Raw genomic sequence first — 13,707 nt, forward strand, 5'->3', positions numbered from 1 at the left:
TAAGTCCTTTACGTTCTGCACCAGCACATACCAAACCCCGCTGCCTCCCATCAACACCCATGTATAGCATCCCAGTGGAAACAAACACTGTGATATCCCAAACAAGCTGAGTGCTAATCTGCTCCAAATACCCAGCTCTTGTGTTTTTAATGGAAACCTCATAAGGGAACTTGGTTTGGCACATGTGGGAATTCACACCCACCTCAAATTTGGCTTCAGTGGGAGTACTGAGCCCAGAACACCCGAGCTCCAGCAGAGACTCATTCTGATCACTGATGCTTCACTTAATATTGGCTTTGTGATTCGTTTCATTTCTTCACTGCAAGATGTACTGCCTTTTCCTCTGAAACTCTCCCTAATGCTTTATGAATGCAGGATTGGTCCCAAACAGCTGGCCTTGAGCACCTGGAAGGTGCTGAGCACACTCAGGCACCATTGACCAGAGGGAGCTTTGAGGCTTTGAGGGTTTTGCCCGGGCATCTGTGAAGCTTTCCGCGGTGCGGGGCCCCCCGCACACCGAGGCTCAGGGCTGCCTGCGGCGCCTTCTCCTCCCGCGCAGCCCGTGAGCAGCAGCACCGTGCAGGGACGCTCCGGCACCGCGGTGTAGAAGGTGAAAAGAGCGTAAGGGACCTTTCCCGCACCGGGTCAGTTATAAATAACAATTAACCCCCGGCGCTGGCCTTCCCGGCCGCAGCGCCACCGTGCCCCGCCCGCTGCCGCCCCGGCCCCAGCCCGGCAAGGCGCGACCCCGCTGGCAGCCCCGCGCCGCCGGGCTCCCGCAGCGCCCTCTAGCGGCAGCGGCGCGCCACAGCCCGGGCTGGGACCGCCCGCTCCCGCAGCCTCCCGCCCGCTCCCGCCGTGGCACCGCGGCGTGCGCATCCCGCTGTGCCAGCGGCTCGGGAGCCCGTGCCCACCTTCTCTTCCCGAAACGCCACGATCCTGCCTCCCCCGGAGCCGGTTCATCTGGACACGAGCGCTCTTCCGTCCTGGGCTGCACATCAGGGCACCCCTGAGAGAGCGCACGGCCGTTCCCTGGAGCGGAGGCTGCACGGACAGGCGTTTTCCCCAGCTGCTGGCCACGTACCTGTGCATCAAACGTGTCACGCTGAGGGGCAGACCCTGGCATAGCGCCTTAGCCCCGAGGTGCTGGGCACAAAGGTGCGTGTTTGGGCACTGTAAGGGCACTGAAGATGGCAGCAGACCACACTGCAGAGAAACGACTCTTTCTCCGGTCCATATGATAACCATTGCCTCTTCTGGGGAAGCTTCTCCATCTACCCACCTTGCAGAAAAGCAGGCCCGGCAAGGCTCCTTGTTCCCAGGTCGCTTGGCAAGTGCAGCATGCTGTTCATGTTTCCCAGGACTCACCTTCCAGGGACCCTTCTAGTGGTTCCTGGGGTGAGCCTGATCAGCAGCTGCAGCCCTTGCCACCCTTCCACACTCCTTTGTAACATAAGGACAACTTTAGAGAAAGTCTTTTCCAAAATCCAGATGGAGGGATGACACTGAACTCAGGCTGGTGCTACTTCCTCGGGAAACAGCTGCCAAAGGTGGCCAAATTCCCTGAACTATGGATAGTGCTATGAGCCAAGACAATCGACAGCACAGAGAAGATTAAAAGGTCTCTCTAGAGTTTTTCCTAGGGCTTCTGCATGGCTAATTCAGCCCAGATATAGGCTGGACACTGAGTCTTCATCCTAGCATCCCTCTGGAAGGGACACTTGGGGCTGGAAGAGCTCCCTGGTAGCTCCCATATTGTAAACTACCAGGAGAGTTTGAAGACCTGATCCAAGAAGGGTGTAGTTCATCAGCTATTTCTTGTCACCGTTTTGGTTTGACAATAATGACCAAAATTCTAACTTTGTTTCTCAACAGAGAGAAACTAAAATAGTAGCTAGAGTTAGTTTTTATTCTCTATATCGATGTTATGTATGAAGTACCTCAAACAAGTGTGGGTCCAAGGGCAATGATGCAGTCTGAGCTGGGACTGCAATGCCACAGAAACACAGTATATTACAGCCTCTGTGGCCCATTAATGCGAGGAGGGAAAGGAGATCAAAGATACCCTTCTTGCTCAGACAACACCTGGCTCAGCCTCAGAGGGGATGGCAAAGGCACTTTAAGCAAAGCTCGGCCTGTACTGAGCTGATGCACCCACAGGTCTGTGGGTGATGCTCGCCACAACCAGCCAAACCAAAGCTCTTGGCCTGCTCCACACTCCGCAGGGCATTTCAGCAGCGCTGGTGGGCAGAGGCTGTGTCTGGAAGTGCAACGAGAGAGGCAGGCGCAAGGAAATATTAGGGGTCTAACCACACTCTGGTGCCTTGCTGGACAGCTGCCCACCTGCAGCCTCCTGGGCAGACCGCTGCATTGCCTGGGGGCCGCCCGCAACATCGCCCCACAACCAAGGGCTGCCCAGCTGCAGGTGAAACCCCAGCCGGGCTGTGGGTCAGGGGCATGTCCCCTGGTAAGGAAATGTAGGTGCAAGAGTGACAGGGCTGTGTCTCTGGCTTCACCTGAGCTGGAGGGTCTGGCATTGGTTTCACTGCAGTGAACCACACCAGTGTGGAGAAACCTCGTCCAAGAGAGTGGAGCAGGGAACAGGGCTGCGAGTCTGACCTAATCATGGGCAGGAGGAGCACTACCCTTCTGGTCTGGCATGGCTCTTCTGTACCATAGGCTCAAGATCCAGACTCAGCCCCTGTCCAGAGCTCACTGTGCATTTCTCTTTTGGCAGCTTTTAAGAGAAGGGCTTCACCTTTTCACATGCTTATAACCGTGTCTGTATATTTTTAATCCTTTTTGCAGCACTATTTCTCAGCAGAAGGTCCATGTAGGGTTTGTCACTGAATTCATCACTGATCTTGAAATACTTAATTACTCCAGAATTATTTAAAGAAACCTATATTTGGCCCTGCTGCTGCTTCTCAGTGCATACCTGCTGTGTGGGGAGGCAGGATTTAAACCTCCAGCAGGACCAAACCAGGGCCAGGCTCATTTTTAAACGTTATCTGATTTACCAGAAAGGGACGTGGTGAAAGGCAGGATGGGCTTTGATCATGTCTGATTATGGAGTGTAATATTGGATAAATGGATACAATATTGCCATGGGTGTTTTATTGTGACCAGAAAAACAAAATTTTCCTTAAAGAAGCAGCTGTGTCCTGCCTGCAGCCTGCAGAAGAATGGCATTAGTCACGTGCAGTCCAACACGTAGCACAATTGTAAAGTTCGCTCTATGAGACTGACAGGAGCTATTCATATCAGCCCCTCCACCATCTGCCTGAATGGCAGGCTGTGGGGCAGCCGTGGCCCCCCTCGCTGCCTCTGCGCAGCCTCAACACTTAGTGCCTGCTCAAAGTCTGTCCCCAAGTGCAGAAAATCTGGGACTGAAAGCAAAGAGAGGATGTCACTCAGGTCAAAGCAGACTGTCAAGAGGGGAATGAAAAGAGAGGGGTGGGAAGAGTCAAAGCTTCATCTGGGGGGAGTGCCAGGTTGCTCTTCTCCTGGCAAAGAGGTGTTGGCTTCAACAAGGAGATGAGGAGGGAGAGCAAAGGGGATGACTGCACAGCATGAATCCATGAAAAAATCCCATATTCTCCCTCCTTCTTCCCTCCCTGAGCTTAGAGGACTCAGCTCCAGGGCAGGGCCAGGCTGTGTGAGGATCAGTGCCAGGGTTAGATGCCCCTGCTGCTGTCTGCAGCTCCTGTGTGCTGGAGTGTGGGAAGGGGTGCCAAGGGCTTTGGCTGTGCCACTGTGCACACATTGTCAGACATCACTTGGGGAATGGTGGAAGGGATGACAGACCTGCAACCATTGTCACCATTTGCCTGTCCCAGATGACCTTTGCGTCCTTGGACTAAGAACCAGGATGCTAGCTTTGCCCACACTTTTCTCACAGATCGATTTCATCCTCAGAAATATTTATGGAGGTAACATAGGGGTTTCTTTCTCTTTCAAATGAACCTGCAGGTCCTGGGATGGGCAGGCTCACATCACAGGCTGGGATCAGGCTGAATCCAGAAGGCAACCTGTTTGGATGCCTGAACACCAGCAGTGCCCCATGTTTGAAGGTCAGACAGGATGGGGGGCTATTAAGTTTTATCCTAGGACCTGTTTTGCCTTCTCATTTCCAGAGAGTGACATCTTTCCTCATGGCAGAAATTTTCAGACAGTTTCCTACTGTCAGTGCCTGAGGCATATGACTCAGAGTTACTAAAATCCTTTCTTCTCCCATTGCATTCACTCTTAAGGTCACACAATTCTTGCAGTATGATGTTAAATAACATCTTTGATTTTTATGCTATAAGCACATCATTTACATCCTTCCACTTCAGTCACTGTCAACAAGAAAACTAAAATCAGGACCCCTGAGGAAAAGCTTTAGTGGTCTTCCTCCATCCCAACGCTTCTCTCCAAGCCAATACTTCTGGTTTCACCATGAGCCATCATCACTTCCCCTCAGGCTCCTGGCTCTCCTCAAAACTCTTGCTCTCTCTTTTTCTGGGTGTGAAGGCAGAGCACAGGCTTAGGAAACAGCAGGTGAATGAAAAGATAGCATGCAACTGAAATATCTTTGCTTTTATCTGCCCTTAATGGACAGAGTAAATGGATGATTCACAGGTGGCCCATCTGGGAATTTCCTAGCTTATTTTCTTACGTTTTAAAACAGTTAGAGCTCCATTTTCTCTTTGCTTCAAAGTGCACATTCATTAAGCTCAACAAGGAGTCTTAGGATTGTGACCCAAATGGGGAAAAATAGCTGAATTTTTCCACAAAACAATGGAAATTTGCTTTTTTCCTCTCCTCTCCTCTCCTCTCCTCTCCTCTCCTCTCCTCTCCTCTCCTCTCCTCTCCTCTCCTCTCCTCTCCTCGTCTCCTCACCTTGCCTAGCCTCGCCTCTTCTCTCAACACAAACAAGCAAAATCTGTAGAGAATTTTAAAAGAAAAACTTTTGACCATTTTTAAGAAGTCTTATTTTGCAAGTAAAAATCTGAAAGGTTTTGTGGGTTTTTTTTTAAATGAATGGAGATTACCTAGTTTTAACACCCATAGGGAAGAGATGCAGATAACAGTGCTTGCCGTACAGACACATACCTCAAACAGCCATCCCAGACCTGGAGGGCAAGAAACCACCAAGAGCTGATTTCAGTCCAGGCCTGTCCAGAAAGTGTACTATGCCTTATGCAGCTTTTATCCTGACAGTGGGGTGAACCCTATGACAACATCTGTTTCTCAGGCTAGGAGAGAGAAAAAGCTCTGTTTTAGGGGAGGAAAAATAATTTTGAGTAAATTTAGTGTCAAAACAGTGACTTCTATATCATCTCTGTAGCACTCAGCTGTTCACTGAACTGCTCTTTGCTTTACAGGGCATTAAAATAACAGCAGTGATTTGGGTGTTCATGCTATTTGAATTGCTCAAAGCACTTCCAGCGGAGGGATTCCCAACCCAGCTAATGGTGTGCGTTGCTGTTACTGGGTCTGCTTGCACGGTCCAGGCTGGCCTGATGCTGGAATATGTTTGCTGAAAGGGCCCCTCAGCTTGGAAATAAGCTGTGGGAGATTTTGATGTAGAAGTGGCTAAAGCCTGACATCGCTTACAATGAGTGACACTTTAAAAACACTTTGCAGGTATTATTGTGTAAGAAAATATTTTCTTTCTCTTTATTCAGTCTTGAAGGAAATACTGCGTGTGTAGGAGAAGCCTGGCTGCAACTTTGAAGTGATATGAATTTATTCTTGTGCTTTACTTAAAAAAAGGAGTTAGAAGCTTTGCATACCAAAAGTTCCCAAGAAGACAGCTGTCAGGGGGTGACATGTCGGATATGAAGTGGCTCTCCAGCTGGTCCCTGTCTGCATGCTGGGAAGGCATGTGGAGACATTTTTTCAATTGCTGTACTAGTTTGACACGTTCACAGTGGAAAATGATGTATCATTCTTGAGCCTTTGGTTGGTGGACACTTCAAAGTGCATTGGATCCTTGGAGAGGAGTGCCCTATTGTTAATTGTTCCTTTCACATGTACATTGGGATGAACATGGCAAGAGCAGCGAGGAACAAAAGGGCTCCGGTGGCCTCTTAGAGAAAACCCTGTGCAGCTCAACCTGAGTCTGACCTTGAAAGGGTGGATTGCTCTGGTTTTTAAATCCTGCTTGCCAGTTCATTCCCCTTAGGCTCCCCACCGTTACCCAGCTGCAGGGGAACAGGATGCCGGAGCAGGGGGTGCAGGGAGGCATGGGGAGCCCCTCTGCCGCTGCCACGTGGTGCCCAGGGAGCCACATCCCGGGCAAGCATACTTCCAGGAGGGGACGGGCACGACTGGAGTCTGGGGGCTTGGAGATGGTTTCTGCAATGGGTGTGTTAGAGGGGTGCTGTGTGTCCCTTATCCTCTGATAAGCAGGCAAGCCATATCCACCCTCTTCAATCTAACGCACCCACTAGCCCTCAGTCTCAGAGCACAGCCCAGAAGTCCTGAGCCCCTATGATTGAATATAAAGTCTCATAATACAAGGCATGAGTTTCCTAGGCCGCTGAGGACACAGTTCATTAACATCCTGAGACAATCCTTTGCTCCCAGGTACCTGTCCCATGTCACCCTGTCTCTCCTGCTCACCCCTTTGGGCAACCAACTAGCTCTATTGGGAGATTGCACTGTGCAACATGGTGTCCAGGTTGGGTTCAAAAGCTCAAGCACAGGAGGCAGGTTGTTCCTGCAGACATGCGATCCCTTGGTGTGCATCTCTTCCAATGAGCTAGGCAAAACCTCTCCCTGTAGCCTGAGCTGCACAAAAGGATCTGTGTCAGGTCACAGAGCGGCCAGGCCCTGGCTAGCACATGCCGCAATAGATGCTCAAGCAGGTGACTGGAAACTGCCCCTTGCAAATGATCTGAAAGGATAAGATTGCACAGAGATTTGCATGCTGGCATGAGGTAGGTGACAGAGGGTGCGGGCAGAGCTACCTGCCCCAGCTCTCCCAGGGAGTGAACTGCTTCTGAAAAAGAAACTGGGAAGAGAGAGGCACACCTGCGGTGACAAATCAGCAACTGTGTTACAGCCCACCATGGTGCCAAAGGCTCTGCTGCACATTCTGCTGCAGGATGTCCTGGCCCTGGAGTCTCCCTAGACCTGAAATACAAGCGTCTGAGCACCAGCATGTGTCACTCAGGCCAAACTGGGAGAAATGATGTGAATAGGGATGGCCACACTGGGTGCATCAGTTTAGGGACACTGAAGAGTAGTCCCTGAGACCTCTGCCCCGAGCTTGGTGTAATGGCACAGTCTGGATCTTGGCCTCCTCCAAGGAAAACTGGAGTAACAGAAATACAGTAAAATAACCATAAAATGTAGCTGATTTCAACCCGCAGTGCTCAGGCCTTTGGTGCCTCACATCAGTAAGATAGATTTTGCTTGAAAAATGGCTTGGACTTCTGTCCCTGCTTCCCCTGGGGCACGCTGTGTTCCATCCAGAGCTAGCAGCATCTTCCTGAAGGTGGATGCACAGGTCCTGGGCCTCCCTCCACTCTTCCCAGACCCAGGGTGCTGAAGTCTGGAAAGCAGGAGCAGCACTGCTCCAGCTGTGGGAGGCAGTGGGTCCTGGGCTGGCACACAGGCTGCTGCCAGCTCTGTGTCATCGGTGTGGCCGATGCACAACGAGGGCAGTCCTTCTGCTCTCCTCTTCCTCCAGCTCTTGTTTTTACTGCGCTATTAAGTTATTGCCACCCCTTAGGGACAAGCCTGCGAGAAGGCGGAGGGCTCACATAACTCTGGATCAGTAAAGGAAGCAGCTCAATTAGCATTTCACACGCCTTTTCTTCCCTCTCTTCTTACCTTCCCTGCAGCGGGCATGCTTTCCCCTTAAAGGATTGTCCTGTTTCTGCTCCTTGCCAGCGTTGGCAGGGTGACAGTAGTCGAGTGTGCAAACTTGTGCTATTGTCCCCAGGCCAGGGGGAGTCATGGAGACCCACTAATATGACACAGGAAAATGTTTGCTGATGGCAATTCTATGGGCTTTGTCTAACTCTTTCTCCATCATGACGACTCGATTTAAGTCTCTAACTGTTTGACTACAGATGCAAGAGTACTATCCAACTCCATCCTTTTGTCCGGGTAGTTTGAATGGGTAATTCAGCTTTTGTGTAACTCAATTGAGGGGGCAAACATAAAGACAAGATTCTTGAGCGCTCAAGCTCCCTTTCCATGGATATCTGCACATCTCTTTAGAGATTTGTTCCTTTCCTACCTTTTTCTGACATCATCCTCCCCTTAAAAAAAAAAAAAAAAAAAAAAAAAAAAGGCTCTGATGAGGAATGGTTAAAAGTAGGCTAGCCTGGTCCCCCGTATTACATTGTCCTGTGCCAATGAAGCATGGTTAGTATCAGCCCCCAGATAGCTTTGGGGAGTGCAGAGAAAAGGGTGTCTAAACTTCCCTAACTCATCCTCAGCACTTTCACTTTGGATTGTGTCATTTTAAAAAGAAAGGCCACGGTAGGGGTGAAGAGGATAGGGAGAATGGTAGAAATCGTGGGGAAATGATTGTATTTATTAGCTGTCTTTCTGTGGCTGTCCCCATGGTGACAATTTGTGATGGCAAAGAATGCGAGGAGGGGAGGCTGATGCCTGATTGGGATGCTTTGTATTTGGCAAAGTGGCTTCTGATTGGCCTGGGAGAGCCCCGAACTCGCCGGAGTCGATATTCATTCAGCTTGCTCAAGTGCTTGCTAAACTGCGTCCAAACACTGGCAGGCCCTGGCCGCCTCCGCCGAGGTTGGCGGTGTGTAACCTGCCTAACGAGATTAGCGGGGAAGGGGCTCTTCTTCGCGGCAACGCTGCAGCTGCCAGCACCGGCGAGAAAAGCCGCCGCACGCCGGGTGAGTGTCCGCGCTTGCTTACAGGGAGGCAGGAGTGGCAGCCCCTGCTTCTTTCCACGTAAGCACTATCTAACAAGATTAGATGCTGGGCTGGCACTGGTGAGCCGCTCCCCGTGCCGGTGTGCACTGGGGCAGCGGTGCGGGGCCGTGGGCTGCGGGCACGTGGCGGGAGTTTGCCGGCATGGAGGAGGGCTGATGGACAACTTGTCTGCGTGGCTGAGAAGTTTGACGTGTCCCCCCAGCCTCCCTCCATTTGCTGGGTGCTATTTGAACCAAGTCTTCCCGCTCTTAAGTCTGCCTGTCGTGTTTCGCAGGTTTGCCAGCGTTTGACTGAAGGCGGGTTATAAACTTTTAATGGGAAATTCCGTGTGGTGCATCCAGTGAGATGGCATCGGACAGTGAGGTAAAAACCCTACTGAATTTTGTCAACCTGGCCTCCAGCGACATCAAAGCGGCTCTGGATAAATCGGCTCCTTGTCGCCGGTCGGTGGACCACAGAAAATACTTGCAGAAGCAGCTCAAGCGGTTTTCTCAGAAGTACTCCCGAATCCCACGGTGCCACCCCAGCAAGCCCCCCGAGTGCAGCTGGCGCAGGGGGGCAGAGGACCGGGGCCGGGGCCCCCAGCCTGAGGCACCTGACCCCAGCCCCCCTGGTGGAGCTGCCACTGAGAAGGTGCCACAGACTGCTGAGGCTGAGGAGAACCTCGCCGGGGAACGGGTCTTGCAGGAGCAAAACCCTGAGGCCACCAGGCCGGACCAGGTGCCCATGAGGAAGCGACAGCTCCCCGCTTCCTTCTGGGAAGAGCCGCGGCCAGCCCAGAGCCTGCCAGCCAGGGCCTTTCCTGCTGGCCCCGAGGGGGTCCCAGCCCCCAGAGACCCTCCTCCTTATGAGGGGAAGAAAAGCAAACGGAGCCCGGATGCTGCTGGCCCAGAGAGCCCCCCTGAGCCTGCTCCACACGCTGGGGAGAAGGACCCTGCCGAGGTCCTCTCGGGTCGGGTGGGTGCCTGGACCTGCTGCCCCTTCCCCTGCCCTGGGCTGGGGGTGTACCAGCCCCCCAGCGCTCTGCCCCCGTCGCCCTTTCCAGGGCTGGGGCTGTGGAGGAAGAGTGCGGCCGCGCTGCCAGCGGAGGTGCCGCCCTTCTGCAAGGAGGCCGAGGGCACAGGGCAGAAACTCTATAGGCCTGTGGTTTTGAAACCCATCCCCACCAAGCCCGCCGTCCCCCCACCAATCTTCAATGTTTTTGGCTATCTTTAGCCAGGGGGTGTCAGAGTCACGCTGAACACAACAGCTCCTGAGAGTGCATTGAAATGCCCGGTTGGGCACCAGGCGTGAGCTGCTGACAGCGTGGAGCAGCAGTGGGAAGGAGGTCAGCAATCGCACCCTCTTCCTCGTGGGCGGGCTGGAGCGAATTAGTAACTGTTGGGAAGCTACTTGGGCTCGACTCTCCCCTTGGTACACGTGTAAATTGGGAATAAGCCTTACGAAGCTGGTGGCACGGAGCATGAGGCAAACCAGGGCTCTTTCATCGACAGGCATTGTCTGAGCTGTGGCGAGCGGGGCTGCGGGCCATTCATAGCCGCACTTGTAACACCTAGGAGACCTCCTCCATGTGGGAACATCTTTCCGGGGTTGCCCTGCGGCAGCAGCAGCAAAATGAAATGAATTAAACCCATTCAAAGAGTTTTTGTACTTTAAAGTAATTCCAGAGAAGTCAAGATATTCAGGTCACTTCCTTTTGCATGCAAGAGACTGGAAGGACAGTATTTAATGTAGGAATCACACTTTGTGAATTGATTTAAGCTCTTCTTGTATGTAAATAGTGAGAGAATTAAAAGAAAAAATTAAGGGAAGAAAAGAGGTAATTTTATTTTGGTGATTCTGCAAATGCAGTCTGTTTATTTTTGCCCCACTGGGTAGACACAAGTTTGATTTGCAGCTGGTGGGCAGATATGGGGGCTGAAACCTCTGCCTATTCAGAGTGATGTAAACTGCAAATTATTTCTCTGGAAAATTACCTAGCACTAAGCTGGTGCAAATGGAAGCAGCACGAATTTCCACATTAGGAACTGTTCGCATTCAACGGAACAAATGAGAAATTGTATTTGTTGAATACAAAACCATAAAATATGATAGACGAAAAAACTGCATGGAATAGCCTGCCTTGATTTCTGGCTCACATGCATCTTTTATTTTGCCTGATTTTAAGATACGATCACAAGACCTGTCTGCAAATTATTTGCCTGGTGTTTTCCCAATTATTTTAACAAATTAGTGTTAGAAAAGTTAACGGGATTTTTCTGAGTTAGATTTTTCTTATGCCCATGGAGGCAGTGGTGCTAAGGCACAGAACATGAGATCTGAAAGGTTTAATATTGCAGGCATGTATATCTATTCAGTTATACTGGAGTAAATCACTGAGGTCAAGAGAAGTGTATTAATGGGGGGGAAGGGGCCAGAGAACGGATGCCTGTGATCTCCCAGGGCCTGAAGCTGCTCTTGCTGAAGCTAACAAGAAGTTCTCCAAGGATTCAATAAAAAGTGGCCTTGATCAGCTTGGTCTCTGGTTAGTGTAGCTCCCTATGACTCTTGGTATCTCCACAAGGGGAAAAACAGGCAACACTTCTTTTGAGCGCACTGCAGTAAGAATTATCATCTTAAGCAGTTGTAGAGTATCATTTTGCATCTTTTGATGGGGCTTGGTCTTATATAACCAAGTTGCAACTTTCATTAGGACATAAACTACTTTCAGGCTACAGGTAGCTCATTCTTTCCCCAAACCTCACAATATATCCCGCCAATGTTTACTTTTTATGGAAACAACAGCTGTAATGTGTTAGTCCAGCAGATCAAAATCAGAAATGGAGATTGCTTTCATTGTTTTCTCCCTGCTACCAGCACTTAAAACATGTATCAAGCCTGTATGGACTATGCCTATAGGAGAGAGAGCAGGAATTGGCTTTGGTAGCACGTACCTGCCAACTACATGCAAGCTGATAAAAAGCTGATCTAAGGGTTAAAGACATCACGTTAGCTCTTGATCCAGAAATGAAGATATGAATGTACTAAGATGTCTTTCCGGTTTTGTCTTTTTTTTTTTTTTTTTTTTTTTTTGAGGGGGGTGGGAGGGAAGTCCATGGGAAGACTCTGTCCCCCTCCACAAGCTGATGAACAGAAACCAGAGGCAGCACCCCTGTGTAAGTTACTGGGAGGAGAGCTATGGCTCTTAATTTGCAAAGCTGCAGGCAAGGAATTTTTTACATAGAAATAGGGATGTTTTCTCACAACAATAGCTCTGTGTCACTGTTGTAATCCAGTTGAAACCAGATGCTGAACTCTGTCTCAGTGCTGTCAATGCAGAGCAGCGTCCTTGGCATAGGTCTGGATTTCCATCTGGGTGACCAGAGCAGGTTGTGGAACGAAGCCCAGGTATTGCCATGATTGCCATGGGCAAGTGTTCCTGCATGAGTTCAGAAAGGAAATTTGAAAATGCTGTGTATCACACCAGAGTATGAATTTCTATCGAAATTAAAATACTTGGCAAAGTGGACAGCCTCTGTAGAAATTTTGTTTCTGAAGAAATCCAGAGAAAGAAGAGAGTTAAAATCAAGTTTCTACTTTTTTCGATATTAAATTCTTTGTTTTCTTTTTCTTCTTTTTAACTGCTTCATATTTGAATGTATATTGCTGTACATTTTCCTTGTAGTAGAATAGCATGTTTTTAAGTTATGATGAAGGATTGAACCAGACCATTTCAAATTACCTCTGGCACACAGATACTTATGCATTTGCCCTCAGATTTAAACTGATGTTACTTTTTAAAATCCTTAAAATCCTTTGTTACATGGAACTTCCCTCCCCAGCCCAGGGCAGGCAGTGGCTCTTGCTGAGGTTCTGAACTGGAGCAGCAGTGAAGTAAAACACAAATGACCAGAAAACAATTGTTAAGTATATTCAAAATCACTGAATGGGGATGTGTGAGACTTTCCAAAGTTACAAAGAATAGCAACTCTTTCTCCTCTCTAGCAATACTTACTCTTCTCCCACCCCTGAGATTAACGTCAAAATTATTAATTGTTCAAGCTTGGAATGATTCAGACCTTTCCTGGCTATTTTTGTGTTCGGTTGTTTGGTGTTGCTATTCAGGACAGCTGATAGCCCTTCAGAATCTACTTGTTTATTCATACTTTGAAAGATGGAAACATAACATTCAAGAGCTGCTATTTACTACAACAATGCAAATTTAAACTGTTAAAACCACAACAGCTTTTATAAATAAGGGGAAGGGAGAGGTAAATGAAAAAGCTTTCATACAAAATGAAATAAAAAATCAAAAAAAGTGCACAAGAACATCAAGTGAATTGCACATGTTGCAGTAAAAAAAAAGTACAGTAACCTGGTCATGAAATATTCCTAGAACATTTCACATAAAGTCATCATTTTTGAAGGAGTCTATCTATCACACTCAGTAAAAACAAGCCACTTTACCTTGCACTAGAACTACTGATCTGCTTACAAAGCCTGGTTTGTTTGGGTTTTAGGGTATTTGTCTTTTCACAGTAACTTCTAGATAGATGCATTAAATGCACATTGAATTTGTACAGATTCAGTATTGTGCACAAAATATTGTGTCAATGACTGGAGTGGAGAGGTAGTGAGCTCCATTTCAGTGCAAATAAATGTAAACTGAACATGTGAAGATTTGCTCTAAGGGTCAAGCAGAAAGGAATTAATAACACTGTAATTACCAGATTCCCCCTCTAATCGACTTTCCTCTCAGTTTCGGTGCAGAATGTGCACTTATCCTTCCTGCAGGTGCGGTACATTCCCATCAGACCAGTG

The 13,707-nt window shown here is 49.2% G+C and overlaps 1 protein-coding gene across 1 annotated transcript; it reads left to right on the forward strand.

The window, feature by feature from the left end:
• Positions 1–1,089: 1,089 nt before the first annotated feature.
• FAM181A (family with sequence similarity 181 member A) lies at positions 1,090–11,394 on the forward strand. Its single transcript, XM_080396274.1, has one exon. It carries the CDS (start codon positions 9,253–9,255, stop codon positions 10,120–10,122), a length of 870 nt encoding a protein of 289 aa, XP_080252400.1. The 5' UTR covers positions 1,090–9,252; the 3' UTR covers positions 10,123–11,394.
• The last annotated feature ends 2,313 nt before the right edge of the window (positions 11,395–13,707 follow it).

The sequence above is a fragment of the Falco punctatus genome, assembly GCF_963210335.1.
Source record: "Falco punctatus genome assembly, chromosome: 7".
Taxonomy (NCBI): Eukaryota; Metazoa; Chordata; class Aves; order Falconiformes; family Falconidae; genus Falco; species Falco punctatus.